At 39.3% G+C, this 19,239-nt stretch overlaps 1 protein-coding gene across 1 annotated transcript; it reads left to right on the forward strand.

Annotated features, from left to right (window-relative positions):
• Nucleotides 1-3,001: 3,001 nt before the first annotated feature.
• On the forward strand, nucleotides 3,002-17,257 carry slc43a3b (solute carrier family 43 member 3b). Its single transcript, XM_085295806.1, has 13 exons — nucleotides 3,002-3,341; nucleotides 6,678-6,944; nucleotides 7,063-7,192; nucleotides 8,652-8,698; nucleotides 8,796-8,872; nucleotides 10,005-10,097; nucleotides 10,191-10,330; nucleotides 11,515-11,621; nucleotides 11,751-11,894; nucleotides 12,149-12,256; nucleotides 12,605-12,791; nucleotides 14,204-14,324; nucleotides 14,416-17,257. The coding sequence occupies exons 2-13, from the start codon at nucleotides 6,758-6,760 to the stop codon at nucleotides 14,536-14,538; spliced, it is 1,464 nt and encodes a 487-aa protein (XP_085151932.1). The 5' UTR covers nucleotides 3,002-3,341; nucleotides 6,678-6,757; the 3' UTR covers nucleotides 14,539-17,257.
• The last annotated feature ends 1,982 nt before the right edge of the window (nucleotides 17,258-19,239 follow it).

Below are 19,239 nucleotides of genomic sequence, written 5' to 3' on the forward strand. Positions count from 1 at the left end.
AACCCTAAAGGCAACCATAATGACACCTGCACCTGGTTCGATTCATAATCAGACAAATTTCTAAGCTTCCAGATACACCCAAAAAGCTCCAGCATCACTTTTATGAAGCACATTATTACCAAAGTCCTCTTTGGTGATCTGATCTTATAGTGAAATGCATCCCTGTCTTTTTTTTTTTTGCAGACTCAGATGAAAATCTAGCTTTGTTGTAGCCTAGCTTACAACAAAAACTGTAAGAAAATCCATTCATCAATACCTGTAAAGTTGTTGATTGGTGGGTGGTGGTCAAAGTTTGCAGTGACAGTAGGAGAGACCTTGACTCCCTATGAGGCCCCCACCTGACTCCAGTCACTCACGTTTTGCGATGTGCATGATCCTGTTTAAACAAACCAAAAGACAACAACAAAAACCAATGAGTGAAAAATTTGAGGATTTAAAGTTCTGTGAGTGAAAAAGAGGAAGAGGAGAAAAACGCTAGAGCAGACAGTGGTGAGTGGAGCAGATAATAATGAATAAATATAATGCAAAATAATTAAATGCTGCTGCCTTAACTTTTGGGGAGTGACACTTGAATAACATAACTTCTGGTTGCACAACATTGTTTCTTTTGTTTACTTTGCCAGTTAACATTAACTTAGCTGGCAGTCAGTCGACTCTTAACTCTTCCAGTCACTCTGGAGAGAGGAGCTTCTCATCTTTAAAACTCAAAAAAACCTCCAAAATCTGCCTCAGGTCAACCATGTTTTTGGGTCTTGAGAAAATAACAGTGGGCAGGCCAAAGGCTGTAAGCAGCACTGGTCGAATCAGCGCTCATTGCATGTTGATGTGGGTTTAGTTCTTTAAGAGAACTTTTTAATGTTAAGATTACTATGTGTATTTTTTGATGCTAATTAATATTTTTATTGCCAATCGAGTGTCAGCCTGTTATACTGTCCTGTGAACTCTGGCTGTTTTTAAGAAGAGCGCAGTTTACCTGCATAGGCCAGCCCGCCCAGTGTCATCCTCAGCCATGCTAGTTACCACGACTGCTGCAGAAGCACTAAACTACTTTTAACTGAATAATTATAACTGAGCTCACTTTTGTCAGCAATATGGATGTTTACGTTTTTCATTACCAAATTGTATTAATTATTGTAACTTAGTGTTAATGCGTATCAGTAGACTTCAGCTGAAGGGCCACAGTGACTTTACTGGGTGAACTTAGACCCATCCATAACTAAATAATAAAATTTCATCACTCCTCAAGACCTTTTGCTGATTTTCAGTCCAGTTCTTGTGTAATTTGGCATACCTCATCCTTTTTTCGACATTTCCCTTTTTTTAAAAATGGCTCTGTGACAGCTGCTCCTCCACTGAGACCATTTCTGATTACTATTTTATGCGCATCAAACTGTGTTCCCTTTGGCATTCCTCATAGATTTGACTAAAGGAATGGGAACAAAATATCTGTTTTGCATCAGGCTGCTTGTAACAAAGTGCCTTAATATCTAATTTAAAATTGGTTCTTTACTAAAAGGTCTGTTATGTGTAGTTGCAACGATGTTTCATCACTTGAGTTAGGTGCATTTTTATATAGGCCCTAGTTGACTCATAGGTCAGTATTAAGTGGCTTAACAAAGATTTCATGGACTAGACTGGACTGAAAATGAGCGAAAAAGCAGCAAATGTTCAAAGAAGAACGTCCAGAAAGCCTTGGAAACTATTATTCAAGACTAATTTAAACAATTACGAGAAATTCTGGCTTAAATTATAAAGAAATGAGCGTTGGCTCAAGAACTTTGCACAGCACTATATTAGCTCATGTAGCATGTCTCAAAATGCTGGGATGGGTCAATAAAAGGCTGGACACTGGACACAGCATACCAGCTGTCAGCTGCTTTGAATTGTGGTTGCAGTGAGCCAGCATATAATGGAGGGCCTAGGAGAAAAGGTACGCACCAAATACATTTAGTTTGTGTGTCATGGATATGACTGGGATTCATGCCAAACAATGGTAACTGTGGTGTTTGTACTCCCTTAATCATTTGTGAGGTAGAGGTAGAAACTTGATCTGTCTCTCATTGGTGAGGTTTGAGCCACAGCGGCAGAAGAGAAATGTGAAAGTCAACGGAAATGTGCCCTTGTTCTCGTTCTGCATCATCATCCTTCGAGCGAATAAAATGTACGCTGGCACATCATTCTTTACTTGTTACACTCACTTCCTCCGTATCATGTCACCTAGGGTCACCATTAGAGTTGGAGTCCACTTTGACTACCGGGACATTAAACAGTGACTCTGGACTGTGACCAGAAAGAGTTCATGTGCTTTAAGACCTTTGGTCATCTTTCCAGTGAGGCTATAGCTCCACTTGCATGCACATAGAAAGCTTTGGTTTCAGGAAGTGTGCTCAAGCTTGTTGCGTGTCAAGCCATGAGTGTGTGAGCTGTGTCTTGTGATGAGTAGTGATGATGATATATATGTGTTTTTATAGTAATACTTCCATTTACATCTCTGCCCTCTCATAACACCCTCTTTAACTTGTTGTAGCAGCAGAAACCCATTGATACAAAAACAATAAGGTAATAAGAATGACTTTAAACAGTTTGTTTTGTAACTGACATAGATCACACAACAATATGTGCTGCGTTTTCTCGTTTGCTTTAGCAACAGTGACATCCTGGCATCCCACACCCAAAAATGCAAATACAAACAAATCACATGTTGGTGAAATTAAATTACTTTATTTGTTTGTTGTAATGTCACTGTCGCCATTTTCCATCCTTCCCAACAACCTCAAACTAAAGAAAACTGACAGAAAATCAATCACCATCTGGTTATAATCAATAATCTCTGGAGTCTGAGTGCAGGCTGTCTCAGTGACTGTAGGGGACCAAGCAGGCAAAGCTGTGCTGTTGAAAAAGTGGGTTTCATTTCAATCAAAATTAAATAAAAGCATTAAAAATATTATTTAATGCAAGACATATAAATTTAGCAAATAAATAGGGCGAACTAAATAAACACTGCTCATAAATTACTGCTTACAAAACCTCACTTTAACAAAGAGAGCTAAAACGAGCACCATGAACCTAGAGTAGTGGAGCAAACCATTATGGATGCAAAGGGGAAAAATCACAGGGATAACAACTAAACTCACCACAAAGAAAATCCATGAACCCCACAGGTATCACAACAAATGGTTTGGTCCATTAGCCTCTGTATTTCAAACAACTCAGCCACCTGCTTTGAGTAACCATGAAGACCTGGAGCAGTCGACGTTTAATGCCAGCAACAGAGAAAGAGTGATTAGTGCAATTTCTATAAAACTCATTGTGTCGAAAAATGGTTGAATCAAAATAATCAGGTAAGCTAGTTATCTCTTATAACTGCACATTAGCTTTAAAGTCGTAACAAGGCTGTGAAACCTCAAACCTGTATGAGGGATTTAGGTGAGTGCAGAGAATGAATGGATGTTACTGAACTTGTTCCAGTGGTGTGTTTTTTGAACTTTGATCATGCAAACATTTTTGATAGAGGGACCTAAAGAATATTTGGATGCTAAAAACAAAGGCCTATCCTTGAAGCTTTAATATGGAATTTTGTCTCATGTGTTAGAAACCAACCACATATTTTGAAGGTTCACCTTCACTGTAGAAGATGAATTATTTAATAGGTGAAGGATATCAATCGAGCCATTATGTTCAGCTTGTCTAATTCAGGGTTGCACGGTGAATGGAACATATCTCTAGCACAGGGCAAGAGTCGGGGTACACCGCTCTAATCACAGGGCTAAGGCTCATTTACCAATTTAGAACTACCAGCAATATAATTAAAAAAAAAAAAAAAAAAAAAGCTAACGAGCAGCAGCTGGATCGAAATCCAGAACTGTCTTGCTGTGAGGCAATGGTGGTAACCACTGCTCCCCTGATACTAAGGATACTGTACAAAAACTGGGATGTGTAATGTGTGTTTTCTGGTGTTTTATGACTGCCTTTTGCAGTAAGCCGGAATATCTGCAAAATGGCACACTGTTGGACGAAAGCACTTCTGATTTGAAAGGAGCGTGACACTTACTTTTTGACCGTGCAATGTGGTCCACTCGCATATGCGTTGTGCCAGAGTTCACACTGAGGAATCGAGCACTGTGGAATATTTGGATGTAATGAACAGAATTATGTGAGACAGAAAGAACTCCAACAAACCTGAACTTGGTCAGAATCTTTGAATAGTCCTTTACAGCAGCGGTCCCCAACCTTTTTTGCGCCACGGAACCGTTTATGCCCGACAATATTTTCACGGACTGGCCTTTAAAGTGTCGCGGATAAATACAACAAAATAAAACTAGTACCGGTACCGAAAAAAAGATTTATTCATAACACACGTGAAAAGACCCAGGAAAACAGAGTTAATGACAAAAAAAAACGATAACAAAATAACGCTGAAAACCGACAAAAACCCTGAAAACCATACATTTCACACTCGAGCCTCAACTCTCGCGGCCCGGTACCGAACGTTTCACGTGGTCCAGGGATTGGGGAACGCTGCTTTACAGGACTGGGCACGTCTTATTCAGGTGAGTGAGTGGGTCAGGCAAGTTTTACAGGTTTTTCCCATGTTGTCTTCCTAAAAGGGGAAAATCAAATCCGAGCAAGGGATACTAAATAAGCAAGTTTGTAATATTTATGGTTTCTCAAGGGATGAAGCAGTGTTGCTTACACATAACGGACAACTTGGCATGAACCAGCTTTAAATTGTAGCTTTAAGCACTTTGTTTTTGGAACTGGCTGTTAGTAACACAATGTATTTCAGTTTCTATCTTTATAATCTATAAAAAGTGCCAAAGAGAACAGGTTGATAGAAAAAAATAGTATTTTGACCTAACAGGATGTTTCCAAAGTGCTATTAGCCAAAACCCTGGAATATTTCAACGTGGTGTGCAATCTTTAGAAACTAGACAAGCTGAAGATGGGTTTTTAAGTCTGCCAATAGCCTTCCATCTGTCACTAGTATCAACTTCTATTTTATTTATATAGAAGAACAGTAGTTTCTACAAAACTACAGAGAGAACCTCAATAATCGGATGACCCAACGAGGATGCACTTGGCGACAGTAGGAAGGAAAAACTCCCTCTTAACAGGAAGAAACCTCCAGCAGAATCAGGCTAGTGGAGGGGAAGTCATCTGCCGCGACCAGTTGGGTGTAAGGGAGGAAGACTGGATAAAAGACAGGCTGTGGAAGAGAGCCAGAGATGAATGACTGGGAATTCATCTCTGAGTGAGTGGGAAAGTTCCTTTTCAGTGGGGAAAATGAACTTTTTAAGCCTAATCTTAAAAGTAGAGGTGTCTGTACCCTGAATTCAAACTGAGGGCCATCTACGAACATAGCAGAGGCTTTTGGCCTGGAATTTTTCAGTGTGGTGTGCAGCTTTCTTTGACTCTTCGTTTAATGAGTAAGACAGAATCAAACACTGCAGGCACTTTACTCTTGACTCATTTCACTCCATTGTAACAAGTTATTAGAGTAGTGAAATCTTTCTGTTCTGACTATCTGTGCTTTTTTTTTTTTTTTTTTTTTTTTTTTTTTTTTTCCTCTTCCCCCTCAGTGTCACCACTTGACTTTGCGTTCTTGTTGGATGATGTTTTTTGTGGGGGGGGGGGAGTTGCATGCAAAGTTAATCCCTTATGTAGAAGCCTTATTCTAACCCTCTCCTTTTAATTTTAGTGAGGGGCTAATTATGCATTTTCTCATCAGCCTGGAGCACCGTGGAGAGTCATGAGTTACTGCAGCATCTTTTTTACAGCCTGTCAAGGAGAGAAAACCTATCACACATCCTTTTTTTTCCACGTGCACCAGCTGTGACAAAGAGGGTTCCACACGCACTCACGTTTTTTTTGTTTTTTTTTTTCCCCCTCCCCTGTCTGAGTCACATGATCTTTTGGCTAAACTGTCTTAGCCTCCCAGCATCCACATCTGTCCTTTCTCCCACAGTGTATGTGGCTCTGCTATCTGGCCGGCTATACGTGCGCAAGTGTTTGTTTTCTTTAGCCACTAGCACCGCGAAGAATATTTTCTCTCCTATAGAGCAGAGAGGAGAAAAAACCGGAGGGAGGGAACTGATGAGGAAGAGGAAGGAAGAACTGTTCTATATAAAGCAAGCGCGAGAGGCTCAAGCTTGTGGTTTAAGAGCATTTGTAGAGACGCTTGGAGGCTGAACTGTGAGTACAAGACGGTAATGAACTGGAAATCATTGTAACTGAACAGCAGAGCGTTTTATGTGGAATACTTCCTCTTTGTGGCAACACGAGGTTAATCTTAGTAAGAATAACTTTTGTGTAACCTATGAATTCATGCAATATGTGTCTCTGGAGGTGTGACCTAAACTTGAGCAGGGCATTTTATGTCCAGATGTTTTCAGTTACAGCTCTTGCGCAGCTGAAAAGGTTTTGATTTAAGGCGTTCTGTTTTGGGTTTTTTCATTTTCTTGTAGTAGATTTCTTGTAGTCTTTCCCTTTCAATTTGGAAGGGATGGAGAAACAGGGAAGGTGGGTTAAGGAAGAGCTTGGCATGCAGCAACAGGCCTGAAATGGAAACAAACCACGACTGCTAGACAAAATAAATGACTGCTGTTATATGGTCACATCATTCTTATTTTTCTTTAAACATAAGAATAAAATGCAGTATTTTGGTTTGGTTCTTTTAGCAGGTGCTGTGAGTGAAGCCCCCTCTGACTGTGTACAAGTTTGTGACGTACTTGTGAGTGTGAGCTGAGCCTGTGCGACCATGCCAGGGTCTGGGAGCGGTTTATCGGTGCAGCGCTGCCTCACCTTCACCACAGGTCTGGTGGAGTGCCTGTGTTTCGCTGGAGCTGTGTTTGGTTGGGCTTCTCTTGTGTTTGTCCTCAAGGAAGAAGGCTACTTCAGCTCTCTGTGTGTCAACGGCACAGGAGTCAATGGAACACTCGTTTTAGGTCAGTGTGATGTTCTTACCTTCACAACTTTGAGCAACAATAAGCTTGAAAATGGCTGAAGGATGGAAATTAATCAATCACCTGTTCCTTCTGTCTTTTCTAACTTTTGTTTCTGCAGATTGCGCCGGACAGGATGAACAGTTCTCGCTTATTTTTACCATTGCGTCTTTTATGAACAACTTTCTGACGCTGCCGAATGGTTTCCTTTTTGATCGGTTTGGTACTACAGTGACTCGGCTCTACGGAATGTAAGTCCAGCACCTTAAATAGTCAATGAATAATTCTAATCAAGAACATTCATATGAAAAATGTACTCTTATGTGGCACTAAAAGCCCAACAATCATGTTAAGAGAAATGAAGTGGTAAACTATTAAAGAGCACCAATAAGATGTCATAACTTTTGAGCAACAACTGCACAGTGCAACTTTTAATTAGTTTTTCCTCGAGATGTGATGGTTTATTGAAATTCTGCAGGTAATTCTAATATATCCTGCCCACAAATAAAATGGACTTAAAAAAACCCACAAAAAAAACCCCCTCCTAACTGCAAAGATCGTCTGTTTTTTAGATAAACAGGCATATTTTGACTAAAATGTTATCCCAGATTTTCCTGACAATTCCAGAGGAAGGATCCACTCTGTAATAGGACTTTTGCAAAACTTCTGGTCCTTACTGTCATGTTGAATTTCAAGAGTTAAAGTTGGTGGTTAGATGTTTTTATAGCATCTGTTTTTGAGAGTCCACTTTTAAATTCCATCATCTAGAAAACTACTTGAGAATTTTCTTTTAGGGAAGATATCAGGAATTATTGCGCGGCAAATGTGGAATTTCAGGCACATAACTCGGATTACCACAGAATGATGGATGCATGACTTTCCTGAAATACTTGGATATCTGATCTGACAGCAGATTTGGAGGCTTGAGGAACCACAGTATTTCAGCTTCTCACAAGTTAGGGACGTAAATAAAACAGTCCAAATTAGGTGACTAGTGTCACAAATATTAATATCTGAATTTGACCCCATGACCTAAATCGAAATGAGCATTATTTTTCTATCTCTGTCTGATCTTTGAGTTTCCTCGTGATTTCTAACAAAAACTCACATTAATGTGCGATAGCCAAAGATTGTTTTGAAAGTAGAGTAAGGGGAAATATTTTCTTCTGCTGCCAGAGATGCCGTCTAAAGTTCAATCAAATGTCAGATTTAGCAGGGAAGGCAAGAAAATGGAAAGACGGTTAATCACAGAGTAATGTTTTCTTTTCTCCTCCAGATGCTCAGAATCCAACACTAAGCTGTCATCCCTCCTCAAAGTTAATCATGTAATGGAACACCAGACATACCTCTGCAGGGTTCTGCCCCAAATATCTAAATCCACAATAACAGACTGGCACTGAACAGATTCATATGTTTCCAGTTATACAGGGTGGGGTGAAAATAAATAGCCAAGGAATGCTAGTAGTTGTAGAAGAGGCACCTAGTGCAGATGAGGATGCTTAGGCCAAGAAAAGGAAATTAAAGCTCTCCAAACGGCACCAGAAGCACATTTACTTGGTTGTGAGTGATGGTGTGTTAATGTAACACATCTCAAAACAACCAGTTTGCCAAAGTGCTGCACAGTTATTAGGACACTAATGATCAAGAATTCATCAAATTGTTTTAGCAAATTGTGTGGCACAAATAACAAATGATACTTTTCAATTGCAGATTTCTTTACACCATAGGTACAGTGATGGTGGCCTTTTCTACTTCAGGTGAGAGTTCTCAAATAAAGATCAGAGTAAATAAATATCAACATGAACACAAATGTTACAGCTGTTATGTTTTTTGTTTTTTCTTTCCCCTTTTTAGCTCTGGCCATCCTGCTCTTCCCAGCTCTCTCCCTCCTGGCTGTGGGTGGCATCTTATTTCTGATGACCAACATGCAGGTACTGGATCAGTTTAAGATTACTGCTGTGACATCAGGCAGTTTTAATAAATTTTATTATACATTTGACTATTTCTGTAAAAAAAACTCTTATATATTTTTCTAGAATGTCGGTTTGATCATTTTCCTGTTTGGGAAAGTAAAACCTTTTTAGACCTGTCACATTTTAAACCTTTAAACCTCTCGACTTCTGAAATGCGCTTTTGCTTGTGAGCTCTGTGTGTAGATCACCAGAAAGAGCTGGAAAGACACATGATTATAACTTGCTAACTGACTCATCTATGGCCCACTTTGTCAGTAAAGCACTGTGTGAAGAAAGAGGTTCGACTGTGTGACCTTTTGTGATCTGTGTTCTGTGAATGTAAGACGTTCCACTCTTTCCTCAGGCTATCAGCAAACTGCAACAAAGCCAAAACACAGAAACCATCTTCACCACACTTTTTTTTTGCACAAATCCCTCTTGGGGAGGCCACGATGATTTATGAATTTGAACCACATTCTACATTCCCCCTCGAGCAAGACCTACAGCCAAGTGTTTGGACAGTGACAGGTTTTGTAGTTTTGCCTCTGTACACTGGATTTTTAAATCAAACAACTTGGGTGTCATTTGAAGTGCAGACTTTCAGCTCCAAACCTAACTGACAAACATTAAGCTGTCTCAAGGTTCAGGAGATGGATCGGTGTTCATGCTGTAGCTCACTGCTGTAAGGCAGCTGCATTTTTCACATTTGGTTTGACTTTGACACGATTTTCACTAAAATTACGTCGGCTCGAGCTGTTATCTACCATAGCACAGAACTTAAAAATAATCTTCAGCTGTGCACACTTGACTCCTAACTGAAAAACTGAACCAAGTTTATCTATTCTCCCCTCCCTTCGTGGGGAAAATAGATAAACTTGGTACAAATATTGAATTTGCATTTGGTCGCTGTTCACAGGAACTCTCAGTACAAGAGACGTAATCGCCTTCAGTTGTATCTATCAGTGATAGCAAAAACTTTAGGTATGCCCAATGTGTGTTTTTTGTCCAGAAACTTACAATAGACAACAGAAAGATGAATGCAGAGGGGACCAATATCAACTAAGAATTTTAAAGAGCCCCCACAATAACATTTAATTCAATTTTCCTAAAGGTAGGAAACCTGTTTGGCTCACGTCGCTCCACCATCATCACTCTTTATAACGGGGCCTTTGATTCTTCCTCGGCACTCTTCCTCGTCATCAAGGTGAGAAACATTTACACACAAAAGAATCAGCAGGATATATTGATGCTGTCTCGTGTAGCAATGATCACCACTACATCTCTTCTTCTCCTGCAGCTGTTGCATGAACGTGGCATCGCTCTTCGCTCCTCCTTCCTGTTTCTGTCCGCCTGCAGCGTCGTTCACCTGCTCAGGACTTTCTTCTTGCTGCCTCGGAAATTGATTCCATACCCGCTGCCGGATAACTACACATACGGGTATGAATCCACGGCAGACGTCTCAGACGAGTCTGCACTTAAAGTACAAAGTGTCCTTTTTCTAAAATGACAAAGGACCATAAGGAGAGGAGGGATGCGCAGTTTTAATCAGTGGGAATGCTGGATAGAAAGCACCTGGATGCAGAAAAAGTGTGACTGGGTGAATCAGAAATGTTATGTAGTGCATTTCTGCTTGAGCTTTATGCAAGGACCAGTCAGTTCACATTTACAATAGCACTAATGTGTTTGGAAAGTGCCAAATGTACCTTGCAGCGTGGTTGCTAAAATAAAAACTGCAGTGAAGATGCATGAAATGATCATGCATGAGTTTAATTTTACTTTGATTAGTTTGTCTTGTGTTTGTGTTGCTGCCAATGAACAAAACCTGGAGTGGACAAGGAGGGCAGAGTTAGTGCTAAAGGAGAGTGCCATAGCTAAATCAAAAAGAGGAATCAGTGTAGCACTGTGGTCAGAATAGTTTCCTCATAGAGAGTTCCTGTTTTCATAGGAAACAGATCAAACATGCATCCAGTGCTTACTGAGAAAGCTCTTACTCAGTAAGCTGAGTAAGAGAGCTCTTTACAGCCAATGATGACAAAGGCCCAATGATGAGGACATCAGTTGTATTAAAATCAACAGAACAGTTAAACCTCAGTATGAGGACAGCCTTTTTTTTTCTTTTTTTTTTTAAATGCACTAGAGTCCCCGCCAATATAAACACAAAGTCTAAAACTGATCATAAGAGCAGAAATTTTATAATTGTGCATAATTTTCCTCACCTGTAGCTCAAAAGGTAGAAACGTTTGTCTGCTTATTGACATGCAGACTAGAGGTGCCAGGAATCAAACCACCAAACTTCCAAAGTATCCTTGAGAAATATACTGAACCCCAAATTGATGCATGTGTCTGAGAGTGAATGCTATGTTAAAGGACTTAGAGATAGGAAAACTGACTTGTGTGTATTTGTGTTAGTGGCTGAATGAGGTTTGTAATAAGAAAAAGCTTTGAATGCTCAACTTTTACCCCCCCCCCCCCCCCACACACACACACACACACACACACACCTCCATGCAAACATCCTGCATAATTTAAAATTCCAATAAACTCAATTCATAAAGTAAATGTAAAACAACTCGCTCGGTCCATTCTGTGTGCCGTTAACCCCGCTGTGACTTTGACCTCAGGATAACCTGTGGTAAATCGGACAATCGTATTGGTGAGGTGGTGGAAAACGGAGATGCACAGAAGGTAGAGGAAGTGCCGCTCAACAAGGATGCATCTGCAAAGCAAGGTCTGTGCCCAACTTGGAAAGAAAAAGAATGAACCAATCATACACAGTGCACTTATCCACTGTGATTTTTTTTTTTTACCTATCTCTTTGCCTTCTTTCCTCATCTCTGTGATCTCCCGTCTCTCTCAGAGAAGAGTTTCCGTGACTGTTTGCTGTCCAGGTTCTTCATGTGGCATCTGCTTTGGCTGTCAGTGATGCAGCTCAGGCATTACCTGTTCATTGGCACCCTAAACCCCATGCTGCAGAGGCTCACAGCTGGAGAGTCCTCACTGGGTAATCGCACAAACACCACATCACTCAGTCTCAGCTCTAAGCACTTGAATGTAATTTTACTAAATCAACATGCGTTAGGTACTTTGAAAATGCATCAGTGTCTAAATTCTGCTTCATTAATAAACTGGCTTATCTTACACAGTAAGTGCAGTGATTTACAAACTAAAACTCCATGTTTTTGATGCCTTTTGAACCATCATGTCTCATATTTTGGTGGACTCTGCCTTTTATCCATTTTGTTTGTGTCCCTGCAGTGAGTCAGTACACCAATGCCTTTGCGATCACCCAGCTATGTGGCGTGCTGTGTGCTCCCTGGAACGGCCTCATTATGGACAGACACAAGGGCAAACCACGAGCTGAAGGTAACACCATGACTCTAATACTGATGTAGAATAAAAGACAACACCTCCCATCCCTGTGTGGATTGAATAATTTTCATGAATTCATTCAGTGATGGGTTTACATGAGATGCTGTCATGGTTTAGTTTTTGTGCATGCTATTTAAACTAGTCTTTTTATACCTTGTTTGAAGTTTTGTTTAAGTTTTACTTTATTTCAGACTAATGATAGGGGAGAAGAAAGGAAACTTGCATACAGTATATAAAGATTTGTCCACTTTAATCTTCAGTCTCATCTGAAGAGAGACCCTCAGGCTGGCTGCAGATTCATAAAGAGCGACATGCACACTTCAGTCATTATTGTGTTTGTAGGGGAGAGCGAGCAGGAAGTGGACCTGCGGGCGACGGTGCTTTCTCTCTTCCTGACGGCCCTGCAGTGCCTGTTGTTTTCCATTTGTGCCTCCACCCCATACCTGCCTCTTCAGTACCTCACCTTCATCCTGCAGGTGCTCAACCGCTCCTTCCTCTATGGCGGCAACGCGGCCTTCATCAGTGTGGCGTGAGTATCAAACATGCACGCTAATCAATGAATAGTTTACATTTCACAGCACTCTTTCAACACAACTGTAACTCCACGAAATATTTCTGATATTTAATGAAACACAAAAGATAAGAAATCTGTGGTTTAAAAAAGATAACACATAAAACACATATCTTAGTGATGACTCATCCATCAAAACAGTGAAAAAACAATAACAAAAGAGAAACTTATCAGAAAGAATTGTTTTTGATGAGGCATGTAATTTTTTTTTTTTGTTTGTTTTTAAATAAGCCAACCTCTATATACACATGTGCATAGAGGCAGGCAGGTTTACACACTGGTCTTTAAAAATGTTTAGAGGAGAGCATTACTCAGCATTTCCTCTTTAGATCACTAGATGGCAGTATATAACAGCTGTGTTTATAACATGAAGCATTTCATTCATCCAAATTTGGGATATGCTTTTGCTACAGCAGTTAAAATGAAGTCAAACACAGCAAATTAAAATAAATTATTTTAGTAAGTAGAGTAATGCCTAAAAGCGAAATCTTACAAAATGGCTAGTTTGTATTTTGGAAACTTCTGGGATTTTTTTTTTTTTTTTTTTGGCAATCTCGTCTCTGGTTTACAAAGGTTGGTCAAAGAAAGGGAAAACATCCATTGTGCTGCAGTTCTCTGGGTGAAAATTAATAAAAAATTAGTAACCCCAGGTGTGTAAATAGATCTAGATCATAAGAGGAGAAAAGTAATTCAAATACCTCAAACCTCTTGCCACGGCCAAAGTACTCAGAAGAGCATCTCAGCAGCAGCAGAAGACCACGCAGTGGCCTCTCCTGTCAGCTAAGAACAGGAAGCTGAGGCTGCAGTTTACAATAGAAGAACACAAGACTGGAAAAACATTGAGTCTAAACTCTTGAAGTCAGAATTAGATGTAAACTACATGAAAGCATGGATCAGCAGTTCAGGCTGGTGGTGGATTTTCTTGGCAGACTTTGGGCCCATTAGTACCAGTTTAGCATCATTTAAATACCTTGTTAGTAGTATAAATCTAAATTTAAAAAATGAATGTATTAAAAAAAAACCAAATATATTAAATACTTAATCAACAAAAGTGAAGTCAGCAGAACAAATAATGCATTGTAGGAAGCTGCTGCATGAGTAATAAGTGCTCAGTCTGTACAGAGGGGGACCAGGATGGTCTATAAGTTTGTTCAGTGACATCATCTCTACCACAGCTTCATATTTTTAAATGCATCAAAGGGTCTTTAATGTTAGCTGCTGACAAGTAAATGTATACAAATGCTCTTAGACTGCATGTAAATATAGTATACTTGTAATAAGTAATTATTTCCACATTATTGCTGCCTGTCCTGGTTAAATAATTCTTGTGTGATCTCCTTCCTCCTTACTTTCTCGCTCTGTGTGTTTAGTTTCCCATCCTGCCACTTTGGGAAGCTGTATGGTCTGGTCATGGCTCTGTCTGCGGTGTTTTCGCTGCTGCAGTATCCCTGCTTTGCTCTGGTTAAAGTCTTGGATGGGGATCCGTTATATGTAAATACATTTTTATGATCTATCCTTGCTCCTTATCTCATCCTTTCTCTCCTCACATCTTCATTTTTTTTTCTCCATTTTTTTTTTCCAGGTGAACATTGGTCTGACACTGCTCAGCCTGCTGGCCTTCATCCACCCCCTCTCAGTCTACCTGCACTGTCGAAGTGTTTCCTCCCAGCGGGTCAAGAATAAAGCCATGACGCAGTCTTCTTAAAGTCTGTACAGTAACTCATTCTTATAAGTTTACTACCAGTGAGAATTACCTCTTCAACTTGTTTCATGTGGTTAAAGTGCTATTTCCACATTCCTGACAGGAAGTATTTGTTTGCTCTTTAGGCTCTGTACTGAAATAATGATAGAAGCTGATTTTTCTTAAAACTACAAATGGTCTTTTTCTTTGAGGATCACCAAAGTTTGCATCTTATATTAGTGAGATCTCCTCTTAATCAATGACTGTGCTTATATAATTATATGGGGCTTTACTTTCACCGCACCAATAATCTGCTTGTCTGCATTTTGGTGCTATTGCCTGTTTTTCCTTTGCAGACGTTCATTTTAATAATTTCCCCAGCTACTGATTTGCTCAAATTAATTGTGGTTTGTTTGTTTTTTTTTTTCACACTCACATGATTCTCACTTTATATTAACACACACCTCCACAGCAGTGCAAATGTAGCTATAGACCAGCACTGAAACAGCAACCAAACCTTACACATCTGTCAAACACAGTTCTTTGAATATTCATAAAAATCATCTCAAATGTACTTAAAACAAAACTGCTGCTCGGCCCGTTTTATTAATATTTGCATCGTTTTGCTTTGGATTGAATCTACTGAAAGACAGAGCCTGAAGAACAACAAAGCATTCAGATACTAACTTTACTGGCTGTTCTTTTTTCTTTTCTTTTTTTTTACGTACCATAAGTTGGCTGTAAATGAATTTCAGATTGTAAAGTGTGCATTCGCAAAGCTTTGTGTATGCCCAGTGCAAAAATGACTATCTGTCATAGAAAAGATTCTGCTCTGCAGCTTTTTAACTCCCTTTTGCAATTTCAGAGTTTAAGCAGGCTCTGAGCTGCTGTCTCTGAAGCATGTAAACAAACCGATGGTGCTAATGTGTCCTTTTCTCTAATCCTGCTTTACCGTCCGTTTCTGTAATCATGCTGGCTGCCCTAATAATATATGTGCAAAAACTATGACATGTCTTGATTCTTGTTTTAATGCACTTTTATTATTACATCCTTTTTTTTTTTTCTTTTCTTTCAAACAATTGCTAGATTGTTGGCAAGATACTGAAGGTATGCATGGATTTGCATAAAAACTAAATGAAGTTACAAAGTTTTCTATGAAGTTACTATAAAAGTAAGGATTCCATGAAATTGGGGGAGATTATAATTTTGCAAGTACACATCAGATTGAAACAAGGTGAAATATAATTTTTATTTTCCTGAGCAAATATGAAAGTAACTTGGGTCCAGATGAAGTCTTGGATCCAGGGGCTCTGTTCACACATTGTATGGAGGGAATTCCAGCCTTGGCAGAGAAATGCTTTCAACAAATACACTGCTTTTGTTTTTTGTTTTTAAATATTGTGTCATTGCTCCAGTGTGAACATCTTCAACTTCTCTCTCTGTGTTGTGTTTTTATGTGTTTTTACCTCTAATGAGTAAAGGACCAACAGTGTGGCTATAGTGAGAACATAAGGGACATTTGGGAACAAAAGCAATAATTGTAAGCTCGTTCTTGGCTTTGAGCTATTTATTTAAGGAATGTCTTGACAGTACGTCAAAAACATGGTTGATGAGGGAAGTGGAGAGTATAAAAACTACTTTGCCATCTGCTTGCTTCAGTGCACATGGTACAAACTGCACTGACATCATGACAATAATCAACAGTAAGGGATGCTTGTTTGCGTCCAGGATGTGAATTTTCAGGTGTTCAGTGTGGAGGAGCGTGGTTTCCTTTTTATTTTATTTTTATTTTTTTTTAAATGTGTTGTACCTGGTAATGTTGACATGTGAAGGATGTTAAAGGGAATGTCTCCTATAGTGTTTGTTTCAGACTCTAAGTATTTTTCTGAAGTGCCAAATGTTAAGAGGTAGTAATAATATTGAAATTTGCATGTAAACAGTACTGTGCAAAAGTGTTTACCCATCGCTCGTTTCTTTATATTTTGCAAGCTCTTCTTTCAATATCGGCTGCCTTTTGCTCCTTTCTCTGTCAAGATGATCCCACACTGCCTCATAGTGAGGTTCAGGCTCTGGGAAGGTCAGTGACTGACAGTGCTCAACTGTGCCTTTTTTGTTTTTTCACTTTATCAGGTATGCTTTTACTGCACTGCCAGTGTGCTTGGAATCTTTGTTTGGCTGAAAAACGAAGCTGTTGACAAGATGTTTTCCAGATGTATCGCACGTAGGAATAAAATAGATTTACATTTTTCTATGGTCAAAATTTCACAAATCATGACAACACTTCACCATGCCGAGATGTGCCAAGTTTTTACATAGTAACGCTAGGGTTTCCTTGTTGGTGCAAATTTTTTTTTTTATAAATATACCTTATCAAACCATTATCTTGGGCATTTTATTTGTAGGTTAGACTGCTCAAAGCCACCTTTAAAATAAATAAATCTGAGCTCTTGGAAGCAATCTAAAGAAACTACTCCAGACTTTGCACTGTCTTAACCTACAAACTTCTTTTTTTCAGCAACAAAGTCTTTTGATATTATCTATAGTATAGTAAAGGGAATTCATATTAGCCTTGAATGCAGTTTCAGTTTTTAACTGTGGTGAAACTGTTATATCCTCATGTGCAGGTGCCAAAGAGAGAGAAAGTGCAATTATGATGTAAAGAAACCTATGAGACATGTCCAGTATATGTATATTTTACATGCACATATCCAATACTATATTTCAATAAATGTGACAATTAGTGGCTTTTTGTCCTTGATTTATTGAATGTTTTGTCTGTTGCTTGAATACTTGACCAAATGATGTATTATTGCAATATGTTTCTAAAGGGGTGTGTGTGTGTGTGTGTGTGTGTGTGTGAGAGAGAGAGAGAGAGAGAATTATACATTATTTAGGATTTAAAGCAACAAACCACTAGATATATTAAATGAATAATTGAAGACCATCACTGAAGATAATTGGCACCTGCTCAGCCAGGTTTGGTTTATTTATGGTGATGAAGACTGGGTCATTGTGTGACCTTAGTCTTTTTTTTTTTTTTTTTTTTAAGTTTGAAAAACTAAACATGCTGCCATCATTGTGGGTGCGTTGTATGGGAGAAAGGACCATCTACCAGGATAGGAGGCTTCTGTTCCACATATTTTTCTCTTTTAATTTGACAGATGTTGCGTGCTCCCCATCTCTATGGCACTGAAAGGCTAAGGAGGTGGAATTGCCATGTGTAAAAACATGAAGTATTGAGGCTTTTCACATGCGATGGCTCTGTGGTTGCCTGACAGCAAAAAGATCATTATGTGTTTTAGCTTCAAAGCATGCTACCTTAATTCGCTTGTCACTGCTGTGCACTTGAGGAAAGAGAGCTGCAAAGTTGCTGTTCTGTTTATAAAACTCATGATGCATTAAACAGCTTTATAAACTGAATATTAGATCTTCAGTTTGCTGCTGCAGAATTAAAGACTAACATTAGGAAATCGATCTCAAGACTACACACCTGGAAAGAATGCTGTTAGTCCAAACAGAAGACAAGTGAAGGGTTTTAACATGAAATGAGACAGATTCTTACAGTATATAGTAACCATTTGTACATAGTATAGGATTTTGGCTTTTTGTGCACAGTTTTCATTTATTTTTTCCATTTTTATTTTTAAATCTAATTCACTTTTTCTTCCTGTCCATGTGCTGCTGTATGTAACAAGTGAATTTCCCAGTTTGGGATTAAATAAAAGCTGCCTATTCTGCTAATTTAAAACATCAAAGCTAACAGGTGTGAACCAGTTTGTGTGTAAGAACTTTTATGAATCCTTGGTTTCAAACGGCCTCTGTTTGGATGAGATGCATCCAGAAATTTGGGACGTGCTCAAAATATGTGACCAGCACAATATGTGACAGAACAGCATAAAATAGAATTACAAATAGTGAGCTCATCAGACCTGTAAGGGTAGACCATGCATTACCTGCTGCCAGCACACATCCTGAAGCCCCGAGGATACTGTCAGAGGTCAAACGGCAGAGTGAGCAATGTAGTTGCCATCTTTAGAAGAAGGTGGTGCATGTTTGCATGAAACAAACCAGAGTTTGTTAATGTCAGAGAAGTGTTGTGCTCAATCTGTTGAAAACAGATCTGATATCACTTCACACCTGCAGGATTCACGGCAGCCTTGGAGGACAGCATGACTTCTCCAGTCATACTCATACTGTTGGCAATCCGGGTGGCAGTTGCCATGTTTTTGTGGGAAGTGCTGAGATTTCAGATGGAGAAGAATACTTGGGGAAAATCTCTGGCACCTGAAATAACAGGGACACTCCCCCACACCTGCTGTGCCCTGAAATTAAAAATAAAACTTGATGCTACTGAACAAAGTCTTTCACATCAAGTGTGTGTGTGTGTGTGTGTGTGTGTACGCAGTGTGTATGCACATGGTGACAGGTTCTTCCCTTGCATCCATGCATCTGCGTCATTGATGATCACAACCTCAGCATCTCGCCAAATTAAAAATACAGACTTGCATAAATGAGTGACAGAAATAGGAGCGAGAGCGGGAGGAGTGGAAGATAAAAATAAGGTTGTCTGTTAATGAGGTGAATTGTGTGCACTAATCAATATGAATATGTTCTCGAGACAGAGGATGTCTTATATGAACACACAGATTTAATAGGCGACCTCAAGCTGTGCCAACTAAATTGTGTCGCTCTCTGTGATTGGTCCAACAAGAGAAAAACATGTTA

The sequence above is a fragment of the Mchenga conophoros genome, linkage group LG2, assembly GCF_057382185.1.
Source record: "Mchenga conophoros isolate Kocher_MC1m ecotype Shallow Benthic linkage group LG2, M_conophoros_male_GT1.1, whole genome shotgun sequence".
NCBI lineage: Eukaryota > Metazoa > Chordata > Actinopteri > Cichliformes > Cichlidae > Mchenga > Mchenga conophoros.